The sequence below is a fragment of the Salmo trutta genome, chromosome 30 (genome assembly GCF_901001165.1).
Source record: "Salmo trutta chromosome 30, fSalTru1.1, whole genome shotgun sequence".
In the NCBI taxonomy this organism is placed as follows: Eukaryota; Metazoa; Chordata; class Actinopteri; order Salmoniformes; family Salmonidae; genus Salmo; species Salmo trutta.
In genome coordinates, this window is record NC_042986.1 from 44,990,278 (window position 1) to 45,007,378 (window position 17,101).

General features: G+C 46.0%; 1 protein-coding gene across 2 annotated transcripts; it reads left to right on the forward strand.

Annotated features, from left to right (window-relative positions):
- The first annotated feature begins 2,104 nt into the window (after positions 1 to 2,104).
- haus7 (HAUS augmin-like complex, subunit 7) lies at positions 2,105 to 16,044 on the forward strand. 2 transcript variants are annotated; one of them, XM_029724297.1, is made up of 9 exons: positions 2,108 to 2,232; positions 2,659 to 2,774; positions 3,458 to 3,525; positions 3,931 to 3,992; positions 4,197 to 4,390; positions 4,598 to 4,712; positions 12,657 to 12,869; positions 13,190 to 13,301; positions 15,701 to 16,044. In XM_029724297.1, the coding sequence occupies exons 1-9, from the start codon at positions 2,176 to 2,178 to the stop codon at positions 15,760 to 15,762; spliced, it is 999 nt and encodes a 332-aa protein (XP_029580157.1). In that variant the 5' UTR covers positions 2,108 to 2,175; the 3' UTR covers positions 15,763 to 16,044. The 2 variants fall into 2 exon arrangements, with proteins under 2 accessions (XP_029580158.1, XP_029580157.1); XM_029724298.1 differs by lacking the exon at positions 15,701 to 16,044 and having other exon boundaries at positions 2,105 to 2,232; positions 13,122 to 13,204.
- The last annotated feature ends 1,057 nt before the right edge of the window (positions 16,045 to 17,101 follow it).

Consider the following 17,101-nt stretch of genomic DNA (forward strand, 5'->3'; position numbering starts at 1 on the left):
TGGGCAGAATGGAGGTTCTGAGTACCTACTGCTGTACAGCTCTACCAGTCCCTGATGGACAGAATGGAGGTTCTGAGTACCTGGTGTGCCAGTCCCTGATGGACAGAATGGAGGTTCTGAGTACCTGCTGTACAGCTCTACCAGTCCCTGATGGACAGAATGGAGGTTCTGAGTACCTGCTGTACAGCTCTACCAGTCCCTGATTGACAGAAGGGAGGTTCTGAGTACCTGGTGTCCCAGCTCTGCCAGTCCCTGATGGACAGATTGGAGGTTCTGATTACCTGGTCTGCCAGTCCCTGATGGACAGATTGGAGGTTCGGATTACCTGGTCTGCCAGTCCCTGATGGACAGATTGGAGGTTCTGATTACCTGGTCTGCCAGTCCCTGATGGACAGATTGGAGGTTCTGAGTACCTGGTCTGCCAGTCCCTGATGGACAGATTGGAGGTTCTGAGTACCTGGTCTGCCAGTCCCTGATGGACAGAATGGAGGTTCTGATTACCTGGTGTCTCAGTCCTTGGAATGGAATAGTAGTATGACGTTAGATGTGTTTAAACAGCCTGAGAGACGGCCTAACAGCCTAACAATCATTGGCTGCTTACATTTAATTTGGTATCGTTTTCATTTAAATAGCAAAAAATAACAAATACGTGGAACTCTTTCAAAGAGTCCTTGCTCTCCCCCTATCCTCCCCCCATCCTCTCCCCCCATATCCTCCCCCCATCCTCTCCCCCATATCCTCTCCCCCATCCTCTCCCCCTATCCTCTCCCCCCTATCCTCCCCCCATATCCTCCCCCCCATCCTCTCCCCCCATCCTCCCCCCATCCTCTCCCCCATATCCTCCCCCACATCCTCTCCCCCCATCCTCTCCCCCATATCCTCTCCCCCCATCCTCTCCCCCCATCCTCTCCCACATCCTCTCCCCCCATCCTCTCCCCCATATCCTCTCCCCCATCCTCTCCCCCCTATCCTCTCCCCCATATCCTCCCCCCTTTCTTCTGCCCCCTATCCTCTCCCCCATCCTCTCCCCTATCCTCTCCCCCTATCCTCCCCCCATATCCTCCCCCCATCCTCTCCCCCATCCTCTCCCCATATCCTCCCCCCCATCCTCTCCCCATCCTCTCCCCCCCATCCTCTCCCCCATATCCTCCCCCCTTTCTTCTGCCCCCTATCCTCTCCCCCCTATCCTCTCCCCCATATCCTCCCCCCTTTCTTCTGCCCCCTATCCTCTCCCCCATATCCCCCCCTTTCCTCTCCACCCCTAACCTCTCCACCCCTAACCTCCCGCCCCTGTCCTCTGTCCTCTGGTATATCAGACCAAAACATGTATTTTTACTCCTCTAATTACATTGGTAACCAGTTTATAATATCAATATAGCAACTCAGGGTTTTGTGGTATATGGCCAATATACCACGGCTAAAGGCTGTATCCAGGCACTCCGCATTGCATCGTACAAAAGAACAGCCATTAGCCGTGGTATATTGCCCATATACCACACCCCCTCATGACTTATTACTTAATTATAAACGGGTTGGTTTAAGCCCTGAATGCTGATTGGCTCACAGCCTTTGGATATCAGACCGTATACCACGGGTATGACAAAACATGTATTTTTACTGCTCTAATTATGTTGGTAACCAGTTTATAATAGCAATAAGGTATATCCGGGGTTTTATGGTATATGGCCAATATACCACGGCTAAGGGCTGTATCCAGGCACTCAGCAATGCATCGTGGTTAAGAACAGCCCTTAGCCGTGGTATATTGGCCATATTGCTTAATTCTACTATTCCAATTCCTAATTCTGCGGAAAAGGTCGACATGCAGTATCTTCTCTTTAACAACAGGTAGCAGCACTATCCCTCTACTGACATAACTGCTTGTCACTACTTACCACTGACACAAAGTCACATTTCTAACGGTATGTAAAAAATATATTTGCTTTTTTTTGGGTCTTAATTTAAGGTTACGGTTAGGCATACGGTTAGTAATGTGGTTAAAGTTAGGTTTAAGGGTAGGGTTAGGTTTAAAATCAGATTTTAAGAAGATAAATTGTAGAAATAGGCGGGTGTTTCGCGAAAGAAAAATTCAGACTTTGTGGCTATGGTAACGACGGACGACCGGACGTCAGGACGACCGCACGTCACTTCCGCTCTGACTCTCCCAGCAGGCAGATGGCGGGTACTTCGAAAGAACACCGACTGTCCCAACATGTTTACGCTACTTTACAGGTAAATACTCTAATTAACACACGTCAATCACTTCTGCTATAGTTGAAAAAATGAACCGTTATACTGTTAGCCAAACTGTAGCAAAGTTGAATAGCACTTTTCCTCGTGAAGGACAATGATCACCAGCTAGCTAGCTAGCTAGCTAGCTAACTGGCTAACGTTAACTAACGGCTGTAAACAAATGCCAACGTTTGTAGTTAGCCTAGCGACCCAATGATACGACCATGTAGAGATGAGAACGAGTAGTGTGAGTTAGATAACACGCTACTTGGCATGTTTTTGTCATGTGAGTGTGGTAGATTGTCTCTCGCTTTCTATATATATATATGTATGTATGTGTGTGTGTGTGTGTGTGTGTGTGTGTGTGTGTGTGTGTGTGTGTGTGTGTGTGTGTGTGTGTGTGTGTGTGTGTGTGTACACACACAGACCCTGTCATGTTCCCTGGTGGAAGGTCTATATCTGCGTGAGGCTGAAAGTATGCAGGAACTACTGTGTACTCCATCTCAACACCGCACCGACATACTGGCATGGATCTGTAGCAGGTAACACACTCAGTACTGCCCTGATAATGGCATGGATCTGTAGCAGGTAACACACTCAGTACTGCCCTGATAATGGTATGGATCTGTAGCGGGTAACACACTCAGTACTGCCCTGATAATGGTTTGGATCTGTAGCGGGTAACACACTCAGTACTGCCCTGATAATGGTATGGATCTGTAGCGGGTAACACACTCAGTACTGCCCTGATAATGGCATGAATCTGTAGCAGGTAACACACACAGTACTGCCCTGATAATGGTATGGATCTGTAGCGGGTAACACACTCAGTACTACCCTGATAATGGCATGGATCTGTAGCAGGTAACACACTCAGTACTGCCCTGATAGTGGTATGGATCTGTAGCGGGTAACACACTCAGTACTGCCCTGATAATGGTATGGATCTGTAGCGGGTAACACACTCAGTACTGCCCTGATAATGGTATGGATCTGTAGCGGGTAACACACTCAGTACTGCCCTGATAATGGCATGGATCTGTAGCAGGTAACACACTCAGTACTGCCCTGATAATGGTATGGATCTGTAGCGGGTAACACACTCAGTACTGCCCTGATAATGGCATGGATCTGTACTGCCCTGATAATGGTATGGATCTGTAGTGGACGCGGGTTTTTCATGTTTAAAGTGGGCTAAACTCTGTCTCTCTCTCGCTCTCTGCAGCATCTGTCCATCTCTCAGTAAGAAACTGCCATCACTCAGATCTAAAGACCCAAACTCCCTCAGCCAAGGTAAATATACATGCCTGGGGAAAGTCCTATTGGTTTCCAGCTCATGTTGATATGTCAGAATGACTAGCGTTAGTGGGCAGTGGGGAAACGTGTCCTGTACATCATGTCCACCAGATGGTGAGCAGCACAATAAGGAGATGTTACAGGTTCACTGTCAATTTAACTGCTTTTGCTTACATACCGGTTAACATCAATATTTATTATAACCTAATCTGTCTCTCTCTCTCTCTCTCTCTCTCTCTACCCCTCTCTCTCTACCCCCCTCTCTCTCTCTCTCTACTCCCCCTCTCTCTCTCTACTCCCCCTCTCTCTCTCTCTACTCCCCCCTCTCTCTCTCTACTCCCCCTCTCTCTCTCTCTCTCTCTCTACCCTCTCTCTCTCTCTACTACCTCTCCCCCTCTCTAGAGCTGGTAGTGTTTGGCCATGAGATGATGCTGTGTAGAACAGATGACCTGGACCTGATCATGGTATGAAGGAGGGAGGAGGGAGGAGGGGAAGGAGGGAGGAGGGGAAAGAAAGGAGAGGGATGTGAATTTTAAATTCTGATATTTTAATTTGAATGTTATTTTGTGTCCAACAAAAATGTTTCCATCTTGCAGTTGATATGTGACGTATAAACGGTATATTATTCCGCTATATATTCTAACAGGCTGTCTCCCTCCCATCCTCAGGGCCGGGCCTGCCCCCTGCGCCAGCTGTGTTTCATGGAGCAGCTGCTAACTTTAGTGCCTGGCTCCGTGGGGCCTAGTGGGGACAGCAGGGCCGGAGGAGAGGGCCTACTGAAGGAACTCTTCTGTCCTGAAGCTCTGCCTCACCTGACACATGCTCTCACCCCTACTCTCAACCCCTGGCCCTCTGACATCAGGTACACTCTCAGCCCCTGGCCCTCTGACATCACCCCTACTCTCAGCCCCTGGCCCTCTGACATCACCCCTACTCTCAGCCCCTGGCCCTCTGACATCACCCCTACTCTCAGCCCCTGGCCCTCTGACATCACCCCTACTCTCAGCCCCTTGCCCCTCTGACAGGTTTTAGTTCCAGCCCAGCACTAACTCACCTGACCTCTCTCCAGGGGTGCCAGGAAGGGTCAGAGGTCACTACCCAGCAAGCCGAGGGGCGAGGAGGTTGCTGGTGTCACAGCCCTGCTGGAGTCCACTCACGCCGCCCTGGAACAGCTGCATGACCAGGTGAGGGTGTCTGGGATGTAATCCAGGTGAGGGTGTCTGGGATGTGATCCAGGTGAGGGTGTCTGGGATGTGATCCAGGTGAGGGTGTCTGGGATGTAATCCAGGTGAGGGTGTCTGGGATGTGATCCAGGTGAGGGTGTCTGGGATGTGATCCAGGTGAGGGTGTCTGGGATGTAATCCAGGTGAGGGTGTCTGGGATGTAATCCAGGTGAGGGTGTCTGGGATGTAATCCAGGTGAGGGTGTCTGGGATGTAATCCAGGTGAGGGTGTCTGGGATGTAATCCAGGTGAGGGTGTCTGGGATGTAATCCAGGTGAGGGTGTCTGGGATGTAATCCAGGTGAGGGTGTCTGGGATGTGATCCAGGTGAGGGTGTCTGGATGTGATCCAGGTGAGGGTGTCTGGGATGTGATCCAGGTGAGGGTGTCTGGGATGTGATCCAGGTGAGGGTGTCTGGGATGTGATCCAGGTGAGGGTGTCTGGGATGTGATCCAGGTGAGGGTGTCTGGGATGTGATCCAGGTGAGGGTGTCTGGGATGTGATCCAGGTGAGGGTGTCTGGGATGTGATCCAGGTGAGGGTGTCTGGGATGTGATCCAGGTGAGGGTGTCTGGGATGTGATCCAGGTGAGGGTGTCTGGGATGTGATCCAGGTGAGGGTGTCTGGGATGTGATCCAGGTGAGGGTGTCTGGGATGTGATCCAGGTGAGGGTGTCTGGGATGTAATCCAGGTGAGGGTGTCTGGGATGTGATCCAGGTGAGGGTGTCTGGGATGTGATCCAGGTGAGGGTGTCTGGGATGTGATCCAGGTGAGGGTGTCTGGGATGTGATCCAGGTGAGGGTGTCTGGGATGTGATCCAGGTGAGGGTGTCTGGGATGTGATCCAGGTGAGGGTGTCTGGGATGTGATCCAGGTGAGGGTGTCTGGGATGTGATCCGGGTGAGGGTGTCTGGGATGTGATCCGGGTGAGGGTGTCTGGGACGTGATCCAGGTGAGGGTGTCTGGGACGTAATCCAGGTGAGGGTGTCTGGGACGTAATCCAGGTGAGGGTGTCTGGTCACCTCCCAAATTATTGGCACCCTTGATAAGGATGTGCAAGAAATGTATCTGAAGAAATTATTGGCACTGAGTCTATAATGCTGTGTTCACCCTCCCCTGGTAACGGCACTGAGTCTATAATGCTGTGTTCACCCTCCCCTGGTAACGATAACGGCACTGAGTCTATAATGCTTCTCCCCTGGTAACGATAACGACACTGAGTCTATAATGCTTCTCCCCTGGTAACAGCACTGAGTCTATAATGCTGTGTTCACCCTCCCCTGGTAACGATAACGACACTGAGTCTATAATGCTGTGTTCACCCTCCCCTGGTAACGATAACGACACTGAGTCTATAATGCTTCTCCCCTGGTAACAGCACTGAGTCTATAATGCTGTGTTCACCCTCCCCTGGTAACGATAACGACACTGAGTCTATAATGCTGTGTTCACCCTCCCCTGGTAACGATAACGGCACTGAGTCTATAATGCTGTGTTCACCCTCCCCTGGTAACGATAACAACACTGAGTCTATAATGCTTCTCCCCTGGTAACGGCACTGAGTCTATAATGCTGTGTTTACCCTCCCCTGGTAACGATAACGGCACTGAGTCTATAATGCTGTGTTCACCCTCCCCTGGTAACGATAACGGCACTGAGTCTATAATGCTGTGTTCACCCTCCCCTGGTAACGATAACGGCACTGAGTCTATAATGCTGTGTTCACCCTCCCCTGGTAACGATAACGGCACTGAGTCTATAATGCTGTGTTCACCCTCCCCTGGTAACGATAACGGCACTGAGTCTATAATGCTGTGTTCACCCTCCCCTGGTAACGATAACGGCACTGAGTCTATAATGCTGTGTTCACCCTCCCCTGGTAACGATAACGGCACTGAGTCTATAATGCTGTGTTCGCCCTCCCCTGGTAACGATAACGACACTGAGTCTATAATGCTGTGTTCACCCTCCCCTGGTAACGGCACTGAGTCTATAATGCTGTGTTCGCCCTCCCCTGGTAACGGTAACGGCACTGAGTGTATAATGCTGTGTTCGCCCTCCCCTGGTAACGGTAACGGCACTGAGTGTATAATGCTGTGTTCACCCTCCCCTGGTAACGGCACTGAGTCTATAATGCTGTGTTTACCCTCCCCTGGTAACGATAACGGCACTGAGTCTATAATGCTGTGTTCGCCCTCCCCTTCTAACGATAACGACACTGAGTCTATAATGCTGTGTTCACCCTCCCCTGGTAACGATAACGACACTGAGTCTATAATGCTTCTCCCCTGGTAACGATAACGGCACTGAGTCTATAATGCTTCTCCCCTGGTAACAGCACTGAGTCTATAATGCTGTGTTCACCCTCCCCTGGTAACGATAACGACACTGAGTCTATAATGCTGTGTTCACCCTCCCCTGGTAACGATAACGACACTGAGTCTATAATGCTGTGTTCACCCTCCCCTGGTAACGATAACGGCACTGAGTCTATAATGCTGTGTTCACCCTCCCCTGGTAACGATAACAACACTGAGTCTATAATGCTTCTCCCCTGGTAACGGCACTGAGTCTATAATGCTGTGTTTACCCTCCCCTGGTAACGATAACGGCACTGAGTCTATAATGCTGTGTTCACCCTCCCCTGGTAACGATAACGGCACTGAGTCTATAATGCTGTGTTCACCCTCCCCTGGTAACGATAACGGCACTGAGTCTATAATGCTGTGTTCACCCTCCCCTGGTAACGATAACGGCACTGAGTCTATAATGCTGTGTTCGCCCTCCCCTGGTAACGATAACGACACTGAGTCTATAATGCTGTGTTCACCCTCCCCTGGTAACGGCACTGAGTCTATAATGCTGTGTTCGCCCTCCCCTGGTAACGGTAACGGCACTGAGTGTATAATGCTGTGTTCACCCTCCCCTGGTAACGGCACTGAGTCTATAATGCTGTGTTCACCCTCCCCTGGTAACGATAACGGCACTGAGTCTATAATGCTTCTCCCCTGGTAACGATAACGGCACTGAGTCTATAATGCTGTGTTCACCCTCCCCTGGTAACGATAACGGCACTGAGTCTAATGCTGTGTTCACCCTCCCCTGGTAACGATAACGGCACTGAGTCTATAATGCTGTGTTCACCCTCCCCTGGTAACGATAACGGCACTGAGTCTATAATGCTGTGTTCACCCTCCCCTGGTAACGATAACGGCACTGAGTCTATAATGCTGTGTTCACCCTCCCCTGGTAACGATAACGGCACTGAGTCTATAATGCTGTGTTCACCCTCTCCTGGTAACGGCACTGAGTCTATAATGCTGTGTTCACCCTCCCCTGGTAACGATAACGGCACTGAGTCTATAATGCTTCTCCCCTGGTAACGATAACGGCAGAGTCTATAATGCTGTGTTCACCCTCCCCTGGTAACGATAACGGCACTGAGTCTATAATGCTGTGTTCACCCTCCCCTGGTAACGATAACGGCACTGAGTCTATAATGCTGTGTTCACCCTCCCCTGGTAACGATAACGGCACTGAGTCTATAATGCTTCTCCCCTGGTAACGATAACGGCACTGAGTCTATAATGCTGTGTTCACCCTCCCCTGGTAACGATAACGGCACTGAGTCTATAATGCTGTGTTCGCCTTCCCCTGGTAACGATAACGGCACTGAGTCTATAATGCTGTGTTCACCCTCCCCTGGTAACGATAACGGCACTGAGTCTATAATGCTGTGTTCACCCTCCCCTGGTAACGATAACGGCACTGAGTCTATAATGCTGTGTTCACCCTCCCCTGGTAACGATAACGGCACTGAGTCTATAATGCTGTGTTCACCCTCCCCTGGTAACGATAACGGCACTGAGTCTATAATGCTGTGTTCACCCTCTCCTGGTAACGGCACTGAGTCTATAATGCTGTGTTCACCCTCCCCTGGTAACGATAACGGCACTGAGTCTATAATGCTTCTCCCCTGGTAACGATAACGGCAGAGTCTATAATGCTGTGTTCACCCTCCCCTGGTAACGATAACGGCACTGAGTCTATAATGCTGTGTTCACCCTCCCCTGGTAACGATAACGGCACTGAGTCTATAATGCTGTGTTCACCCTCCCCTGGTAACGATAACGGCACTGAGTCTATAATGCTTCTCCCCTGGTAACGATAACGGCACTGAGTCTATAATGCTGTGTTCACCCTCCCCTGGTAACGATAACGGCACTGAGTCTATAATGCTGTGTTCGCCTTCCCCTGGTAACGATAACGGCACTGAGTCTATAATGCTGTGTTCACCCTCCCCTGGTAACGATAACGGCACTGAGTCTATAATGCTGTGTTCACCCTCCCCTGGTAACGATAACGGCACTGAGTCTATAATGCTTCTCCCCTGGTAACGATAACGGCACTGAGTCTATAATGCTGTTCACCCTTCCCTGGTAACGATAACGGCACTGAGTCTATAATGCTGTGTTCGCCCTCCCCTGGTGACGATAACAGCACTGAGTCTATAATGCTTCTCCCCTGGTAACGATAACGGCACTGAGTCTTTTCTAGAATTTTGTCTGAGATTCTAGGACACATTGGGAGGGTTCTTAGTCCGTTACTCCATACAGAATATTTCCAGGTCCTTGATGTCCTTCACTCTGCGCTTTGGCCATTGCAAAATGTTGATATTTGTGGTCATTGAACCATTTCTGGGTGGATTTGATGTGTGCTTGGAGTTATTGTATTGCTGGCAGATCCACTTGAAGTCAATTTTCAGCCTCCTGGCAGAGGCAGCCAGGTTTTTGGTAAAAACGTCCTGGTACTGGTGAAGTTCATGATGCCGTTGACGGTTCTCCAGTTCAGGTCGTCTTTAAGCTGAGATTAACATTTGTTTGATTTCATCTATAAGAATTTTTAGGAGTGCCAATAATTATTTTCATCTTTTTGAGATAAAAAAAAAAAAGTGTTACTTGTTTAAACAAAATCTTTCACTGTGTATTAGTATGAAATGATGGTCATTTTCCTGAGCATGCAATGTAAGCTCAGTATTTGTATTTTATACATATATAAATCATTTATTTTTCGCTTATTTTTATCGAGGGTGCCAATAATTATGGAGGTGAATGATTGTTTTACCTACAGTGCCTTCAGACAGTGTGTGAGACATTACAGCCTGAATTTAAAATGTATTAAATAGATTTGAAAAAGAATACCCCATATTTACAATGGAAACATTTTTTTAAATTTATTGAAAATGAAATACAGAAATCTGATTTTACAAAAGTATTCACACCCCTGAGTCAATACATGTTAGAATCACCTTTGGCAGCGATTACAGGTGTAAGTGTCTCAAAGCTTTGCACACCTGGATTGTACAATATTTGCACATAGTTATTTTTACAATTCTTCAAGCTCTGCTGAAAGGTGAATTCATCTCCCAGTGTCTGTTGGAAAGCAGACTGAACCAGGTTTTCTTCTAGGATTTTGCCAGTGCTTAGCTCTATTCCGTTTATTTTTATCCTAAAAAAACTCCCTAGTCCTTGCCGATGACAAGCATACCCATAACATGATGCAGCCACCACCATGCTTGATATGAAGAGTGGTACTCAGTGATGTGTTGTGTTGGATTTGCCCCCAAACATAACGCTTTGTATTCAGGACATAAAGTTAATCTCTTCGCAGTTTTACTTTAGTGCAGGATGCATGTTTGGAATATTTTTATTGTGTACAGGCTTCCTTCTTTTCACTCTGTCATTTAGGTCAGTATAGTGGAGTAACTGCAACCTTGTTGATCCATCCTCAGTTCTATCACAGTTATTAATTAAACTCTGTTTTAAAGGCACCATTGGCCTCATGGTGAAATCCCTGTGTGGTTTCCTTCCTCTCCGGCAACTGAGTTAGGAAGGACGCCTGTATCTTTGTAGTGACTGGGTGTATTGATACACCATCCAAAGTGTAATTAATAACTTCACCATGCTCAAAGGGATTTTCAATATCTGCCTTTTTTATTTGTACCCATCTACCAATAGGTGCCCTTCTTCACGAGGCGTTGGAAAAACTCCCTGGTCTTTGTGGTTGAATCTGTGTTTGAAATTCACTGCTCGACTGAGGGACCTTACAGATAATTGTATGTGTGGGGTAGAGAGATGAGGTAGTCATTAAAAAAATCATGTCACTATTATTGCACACAAAGTCCATGTAACTTATTATGTGACTTGTTAAGCAAACTTTTACTCCTGAACTTTCACTGAACAAAAATAAAAACGCAACATGCAGCAATTTCAAAGATTTAATTGAGTAACAATTCAAATAAGGAAATCTGTGAATTGAAATGCATTCATTAGTCCCTAATCTATGGATTTCACATGATGGGAATAAAGATGTGCATCAGCTCATCACAGATACAAAAACAAAGGTAGGGATGTGGATCAGAAAAGCAGTCAGTATCTGGTGTGACCATTTGCCTCATGCAGCGCAACACATCTCCTTCACATAGAGTTGATCAGGCTGTTGATTGTGGCCTGTGGAATGTTGTCCCACTCCTCTTCAATGGCTGTCAGAAGTTTCTGGATATTGGCGGGAACTGGAACACACTGTTGTACATGTTGATCCAGAGCATCCCAAACATGCTCAATGGGTGACATGTCTGGTGAGTCTGCAGACCATGGAAGAACTGGGACATTTTCAGCTTCCAGGAATTGTGTAGAGATCCTTGTGCATTATCATGCTGAAACATGATGGGATGACGCGGGATTAATGGGCCCCAGGATCTCGTCACGTTTTCTCTGTGCATTCAAATTGTCATCGATTTTAAAATGCAATTGTGTTTGTTGTCCGTAGCTTATGCCTACCCCATACCATAACCCCACTGCAACCAGGGGGCACTCTGTTCACAACGTTGACATCAGCAAACCACCCACAAAACACACCATTTGTCCGGTACAGTTAAAACAGGGATTCATCTGTGAAGAGCACACTTCTCCAGCGTGCCAGTGGCCATCGAAGATGAGCATTTTCCTACTGAAGTCGGTTACGACGCCAAACTGCAGTCAGGTCAAGACCCTGGTGAGGATGACGAGCACACAGATGAGCTTCCCTGAGGAGGTTTCTGATAGTTTGTGCAGAAATTCTTTGGTTGTACAAACCCACAGTTTCGTCCGGGTGGCTGGTCTCAGACGATCACGAGGTGAAGAAACCGGATGTGAAGGTCCTGGGCTGGCGTGGTCTGCAGTTATGAGGCCGGTTGGACGTACTGCCAAATTCTCTAAAACAACATTGGAGGCGGCTTATGGTAGAGAAATTAACATAAAATTCTACTGTAACAGCTCTGGTGGACATTCTTGCAGTCCAGCATGCCAATTCTACGCTCCCTCAAGGCTTGAGACATCTGTGGCATTGTGTTGTGTGACAACTACACATTTTATAGTGGCCTTTTATTGTCCCCCAGCACAAGGTGCACCTGTGTAATGATTGTGCTGTTTAGTCAGCTTCTTGATATGCCACACCTGTCAGGTAGATAGCCAAGATAATCAAAGGAGAAATGCTCACTAACAGGGATGTAAACTAATTTGTGAGGGGAATAAACTTTTTGCGTGGAACATTTCTGTAATCTTTTATCTTAGATCATGAAACATGGGGCCAACACTTTATGTTGTGTTTTGTTCAGTATAGTTCGGCTTTCCATAACACAATAATACTTATTGACTCAAAACATTTCAGCTTTTCATTTTTAATTCATTTGTACAAATAATATATATTTTTTAAATTCCACTTTGACGTTATGTTGTATTGTGTGTTGATCAGTGACACACAAAGCACTGTACCTCTTGTTGCTCTGTATAACACCTCTTCTAAACATCTAAATGGAACTTGTATAAGTATAACACCTCTTTTTGAATAAACCAATCATTTTCTCTGTCAGTGCGTGTTCCTGCGTGGTGAGGAGGCCAGTCCTAGCCGGTTCTCTGTGTGCGCGTTACGTGTAGCTGTGTCTGATCTGGCCCAGATGATGAGCGTGTTCAGCCGTGTGTACGACACGGACTTCAGATCCTACTGCTGCAGAGACCCTCCCAGCCTCAGATCACACACACACATCTTCAGTGCTGTCCACAGGCTGCTCACCGCCTGCAATACGGTATACACACACACACATTGTCTCTGTGTTTCTCTGAGGACTGTGTTTTCATAGCAGTCCTCTCTCTCTCTCTGTGTGTTAATTATTAATATGTAGAAAGCTTTAGCATCCCTCTGTTTGAACTAGCTAGTTGCATTCGATGCTAAGTAATTTAAAAAATATATACTACAAAATGTCTCTCTCTCTAGGAGCTAGAGGTCCTGAGGCAGGTATCAGAGCTGTCTGTCTGTCACGGTGAATGTCTCTCTCTAGGAGCTAGAGGTCCTGAGGCAGGTATCAGAGCTGTCTGTCTGACACGGTGAATGTCTCTCTCTCTCTAGGAGCTAGAGGTCCTGAGGCAGGTATCAGAGGTGTCTGTCTGTCTGTCTGACACGGTGAATGAGGTACACTCAGACCCTTGCTACTGGCGCCACGGACACAAACACACCCTCTGTGAGTACATACACACAGACCCTCGCCTTCACAAACACACCCTCTGTGAGTACAAACACACACTCTGCCATATATATACATACATACATACATACATACATACATACATACATACATACATACATACATACATACATACAGTACCAGTCAAAGGTTTTAGAACTCCTACTCATTCCAGGGTTTTTATTTATTTTTACTATTTTCTACATTGTAGAATAATAGTGAAGACATAAATATGAAATAACATATGGACTCATGTACTAACCAAAACAGTGGAGGAGGTGTGTAGAGGTGACACTCAGTGATTTATTTAGAATTTCAAGGCACACTTAACCACTTACACAGAACTATGCCACGATGTAGACAGCTGTTTCTCTTTGCTTATTTCAGCTGTTCTTGCCATAATATGGACTTGGTCTTTTACCAAATAGGGCAAACTTCAGTATACCACCCCTACCTTGTCACAACACAACTGATTGGCTCAAACGCATTAAGATGGAAAGAAATTCCACAAATTAACTTTTAACAAGGTACACCTGTTAATTGAAATGCATTCCAGGTGACTACCTCATGAAGCTGGTTGAGAGAATGCCAAGAGTGTGCAGAGCTGTCATCAATGCAAAGGATGGCTATTTGGTTACTAGATGATTCCATATGTGTTATTTGATAGTCTTGATTTTTTTCACTATTATAAGAAAAACCCTTGAATGATGTGTGTCCAAACTTTTGACTGGTACTGTATATACAGTTGAATACACCTTAGCCAAATACATTTAAACTCAGTTTTTCACAATTCCTGACATTTAATCCTAGTAAAAATTCCCTGTCTTAGGTCAGTTAGGATCACCACTTTATTTTAAGAATGTGAAATGTCAGAATAATATTAGAGAGAATTATTTATTTCAGCTTTAATTTCTTTCATCACATTCCCAGTGGGTCAGAAGTTTACATACACTCAATTAGTATTTGGTAGCATTGCCTTTAAATTGTTTAACTTGGATGAAACGTTTCGGGTAGCCTTCCACAAGCTTCCCACAATAAGTTGGGTGAATGTTGGCCCATTCTTCCTGACAGAGCTGGTGTAACTGAGTCAGGTTTGTAGGCCTCCTTGCTCGCACATGCTTTTTCAGTTCTGCCCACATATTTTCTGTAGGATTGAGGTCATGGCTTTGTGATGGCCACTCCAATACCTTGACTTTGTTGTCCTTAAGACATTGCGCCACAACTTTGGAAGTATGCTTGGGGTCATTGTCCATGTGGAAGACCCATTTGCGACCAAGCTTTAACTTCCTGACTGATGTCTTGAGATGTTGCTTCAATATATCCACATCATTTTCCTTCTCATGATGCCATCTATTTTGTGAAGTGCACCAGTCCCTCCTGCAGCAAAGCACCCCCACAACATGATGCTACCACTTCCGTGCTTCACGGTTGGGATGGTGTTCTTCGGGTTGCAAGCCTCCCCCTTTTTCCTCCAAACATAACGATGGTCATCATGGCCAAACAGTTCTATTTTTGTTTCATCAGACCAGAGGACATTTCTCTAGAAGATACAATCTTTGTCCCCTTGTGCAGTTGCCAAACTTTTTCTGGCTTTTTTATGGTGGTTTTGGAGCAGTGGCTTCTTCCTTGCTGAGCGGCCTTTCAGGTTATGTCGATATAGGACTCGTTTTACTGTGGATATAGATACTTTTGTACCTGTTTCCTCCAGCATCTTCACAAGGTCCTTTGCTGTTGTTCTGGGATTGATTTGCACTTTTCACACCAAAGTACGTTCATCTCTAGGAGACAGAACGCATCACCTTCCTGAGCGGTATGACGGCTGCGTGGTCCCATGGTGTTTATACTTGTGTACTATTGTTTGTACAGATGAACGTGGTACCTTCAGGCATTTGGAAATTGCTCCCAAGGATGAACCAGACTTGTGGAGGTCTACAATTTTTTTTCTGAGGTCTTGGCTGATTTTCCCATGATGTCAAGCAAAGAGGCACTGAATTTGAAGGTAGGCCTTGAAATACATCCACAGGTGCACCTTCAATTGACTCAAATTATGTCAATTAGCCTATCAGAAGCTTCTAAAGCCATGACACTATTTTCTGGAATTTTCCAAGCTGTTTAAAGGCACAGTCAACTTAGTGTATGTAAACTTCTGACCCACTGGAATTGTGATACAGTGAATTATAAGTGAAATAATCTGCCTGTAAACAATTGTTGGAAAAATGACTTGTGTCATGCACAAAGTAGATGTCCTAACCAACTTGCCAAAACTATAGTTTGTTAACAAGAAATGTGTAGAGTGGCTGAAAAACGAGTTTTAATGACTCCAACCTAGCTGTATGTAAACTTCTGACTTCAACTGTGTATTGCTATTTAAGTTGACTGTGTGTTTTGTGTTTCAGCCACCCAGTTGGAGGACCTTACCAAGAGATACACAGAGTTCCTTTCTCTTCACCACGGCTAGCAAGCTACCGCTAACCGAACCCTGAACTCCAGACTGAAGCTAGCAGGCTACCGCTAACCTTACCCTAAACTCTACAGACAACTATTAGCTTGCTACTGCTAACTCTCCATGATCACCACATGCTAGCATCGGTGTTTAACTTTCCTGCCTTTCAATGCTAAGATTGTTCTAGTATCAGTGCTAACTGTGTAACTGTTTACTAGAGCAGATCATTATCTAGCTTGGCTTTCCATGTTCCCATCTTAGTTTTTAAAAATGTTTCAATACATTTGAAATCACTGTTTTTGTAAATGTTTTAATATGAGTGCACTATATAGGGAATAGGGTGCCATAGGGCTCTGGTCTAAAGTAGTGCACTATATAGGGAATAGGGTGCCATAGGGCTCTGGTCTAAAGTAGTGCACTATATAGGGAATTGGGTGCCATAGGGCTCTGGTCTAAAGTAGTGCACTATATAGGGAATAGGGTGCCATAGGGCTCTGGTCTAAAGTAGTGCACTATATAGGGAATAGGGTGCCATAGGGCTCTGGTCTAAAGTAGTGCACTATATAGGGTGCCATTTGGGACATTCAGCACCGATACGCTACATCAAATATGTTTTGGTAATAATATGTTCTGCTTTCTCAACACCAGAACTGCAGACAACTTTTTTTTTTAATGGTGTCTGTAAGTTGTTACAGTGTGTGTGATATTTGTCTCAAACATTGTTTCCCCCCCCCTCTCTCTCATTCTCTCTCATTCTCTCTCTCTCATTCTCTCTCTCTCTCATTCTCTCTCTCTCATTCTCTCTCTCTCTCATTCTCTCTCTCTCTTTCGCTCTCTTTCGCTCTCTTTCTCTCTCTTTCTCTCTCTTTCTCTCATTGTTGGTTGCACCGGGTCTCTTGAAATAATATTTAATCTCAATGAGACTAACCTGGATAAATAAAGGTCACTGCAGGCTACTAGTTTCTGAAGTCCCATTTATACGATATGTCGGAGGTGTGACTGCATTGGCGCTGTCAAATCGGTGAGTGGCATAGTCACAAAGCCACATCCATCCCACTCACACTAGAAGTTCAGTTTGTCAGCCCAGGAAATGGGTCTCACGAAAACATCTGTAGAGTCTGAACAGTTTGGCCTTCACTCCAATATAACCTCTATGGAAAGACTATGGAAGTATTCAGACCCCTTGACTTTTTTCCACATTTTGTTACGTTACAGCCTTAAATCTAAAATAGTTTAAAAAAAAATACAAATCTCATCAATCAACTCAATACCCCGTGATGATGAAGCAAAAACAGGTTTTAAGAAAGTTAGCAAATGTATTAAAAGCTCAGGTGCATCCTGTTTCCATTGATAT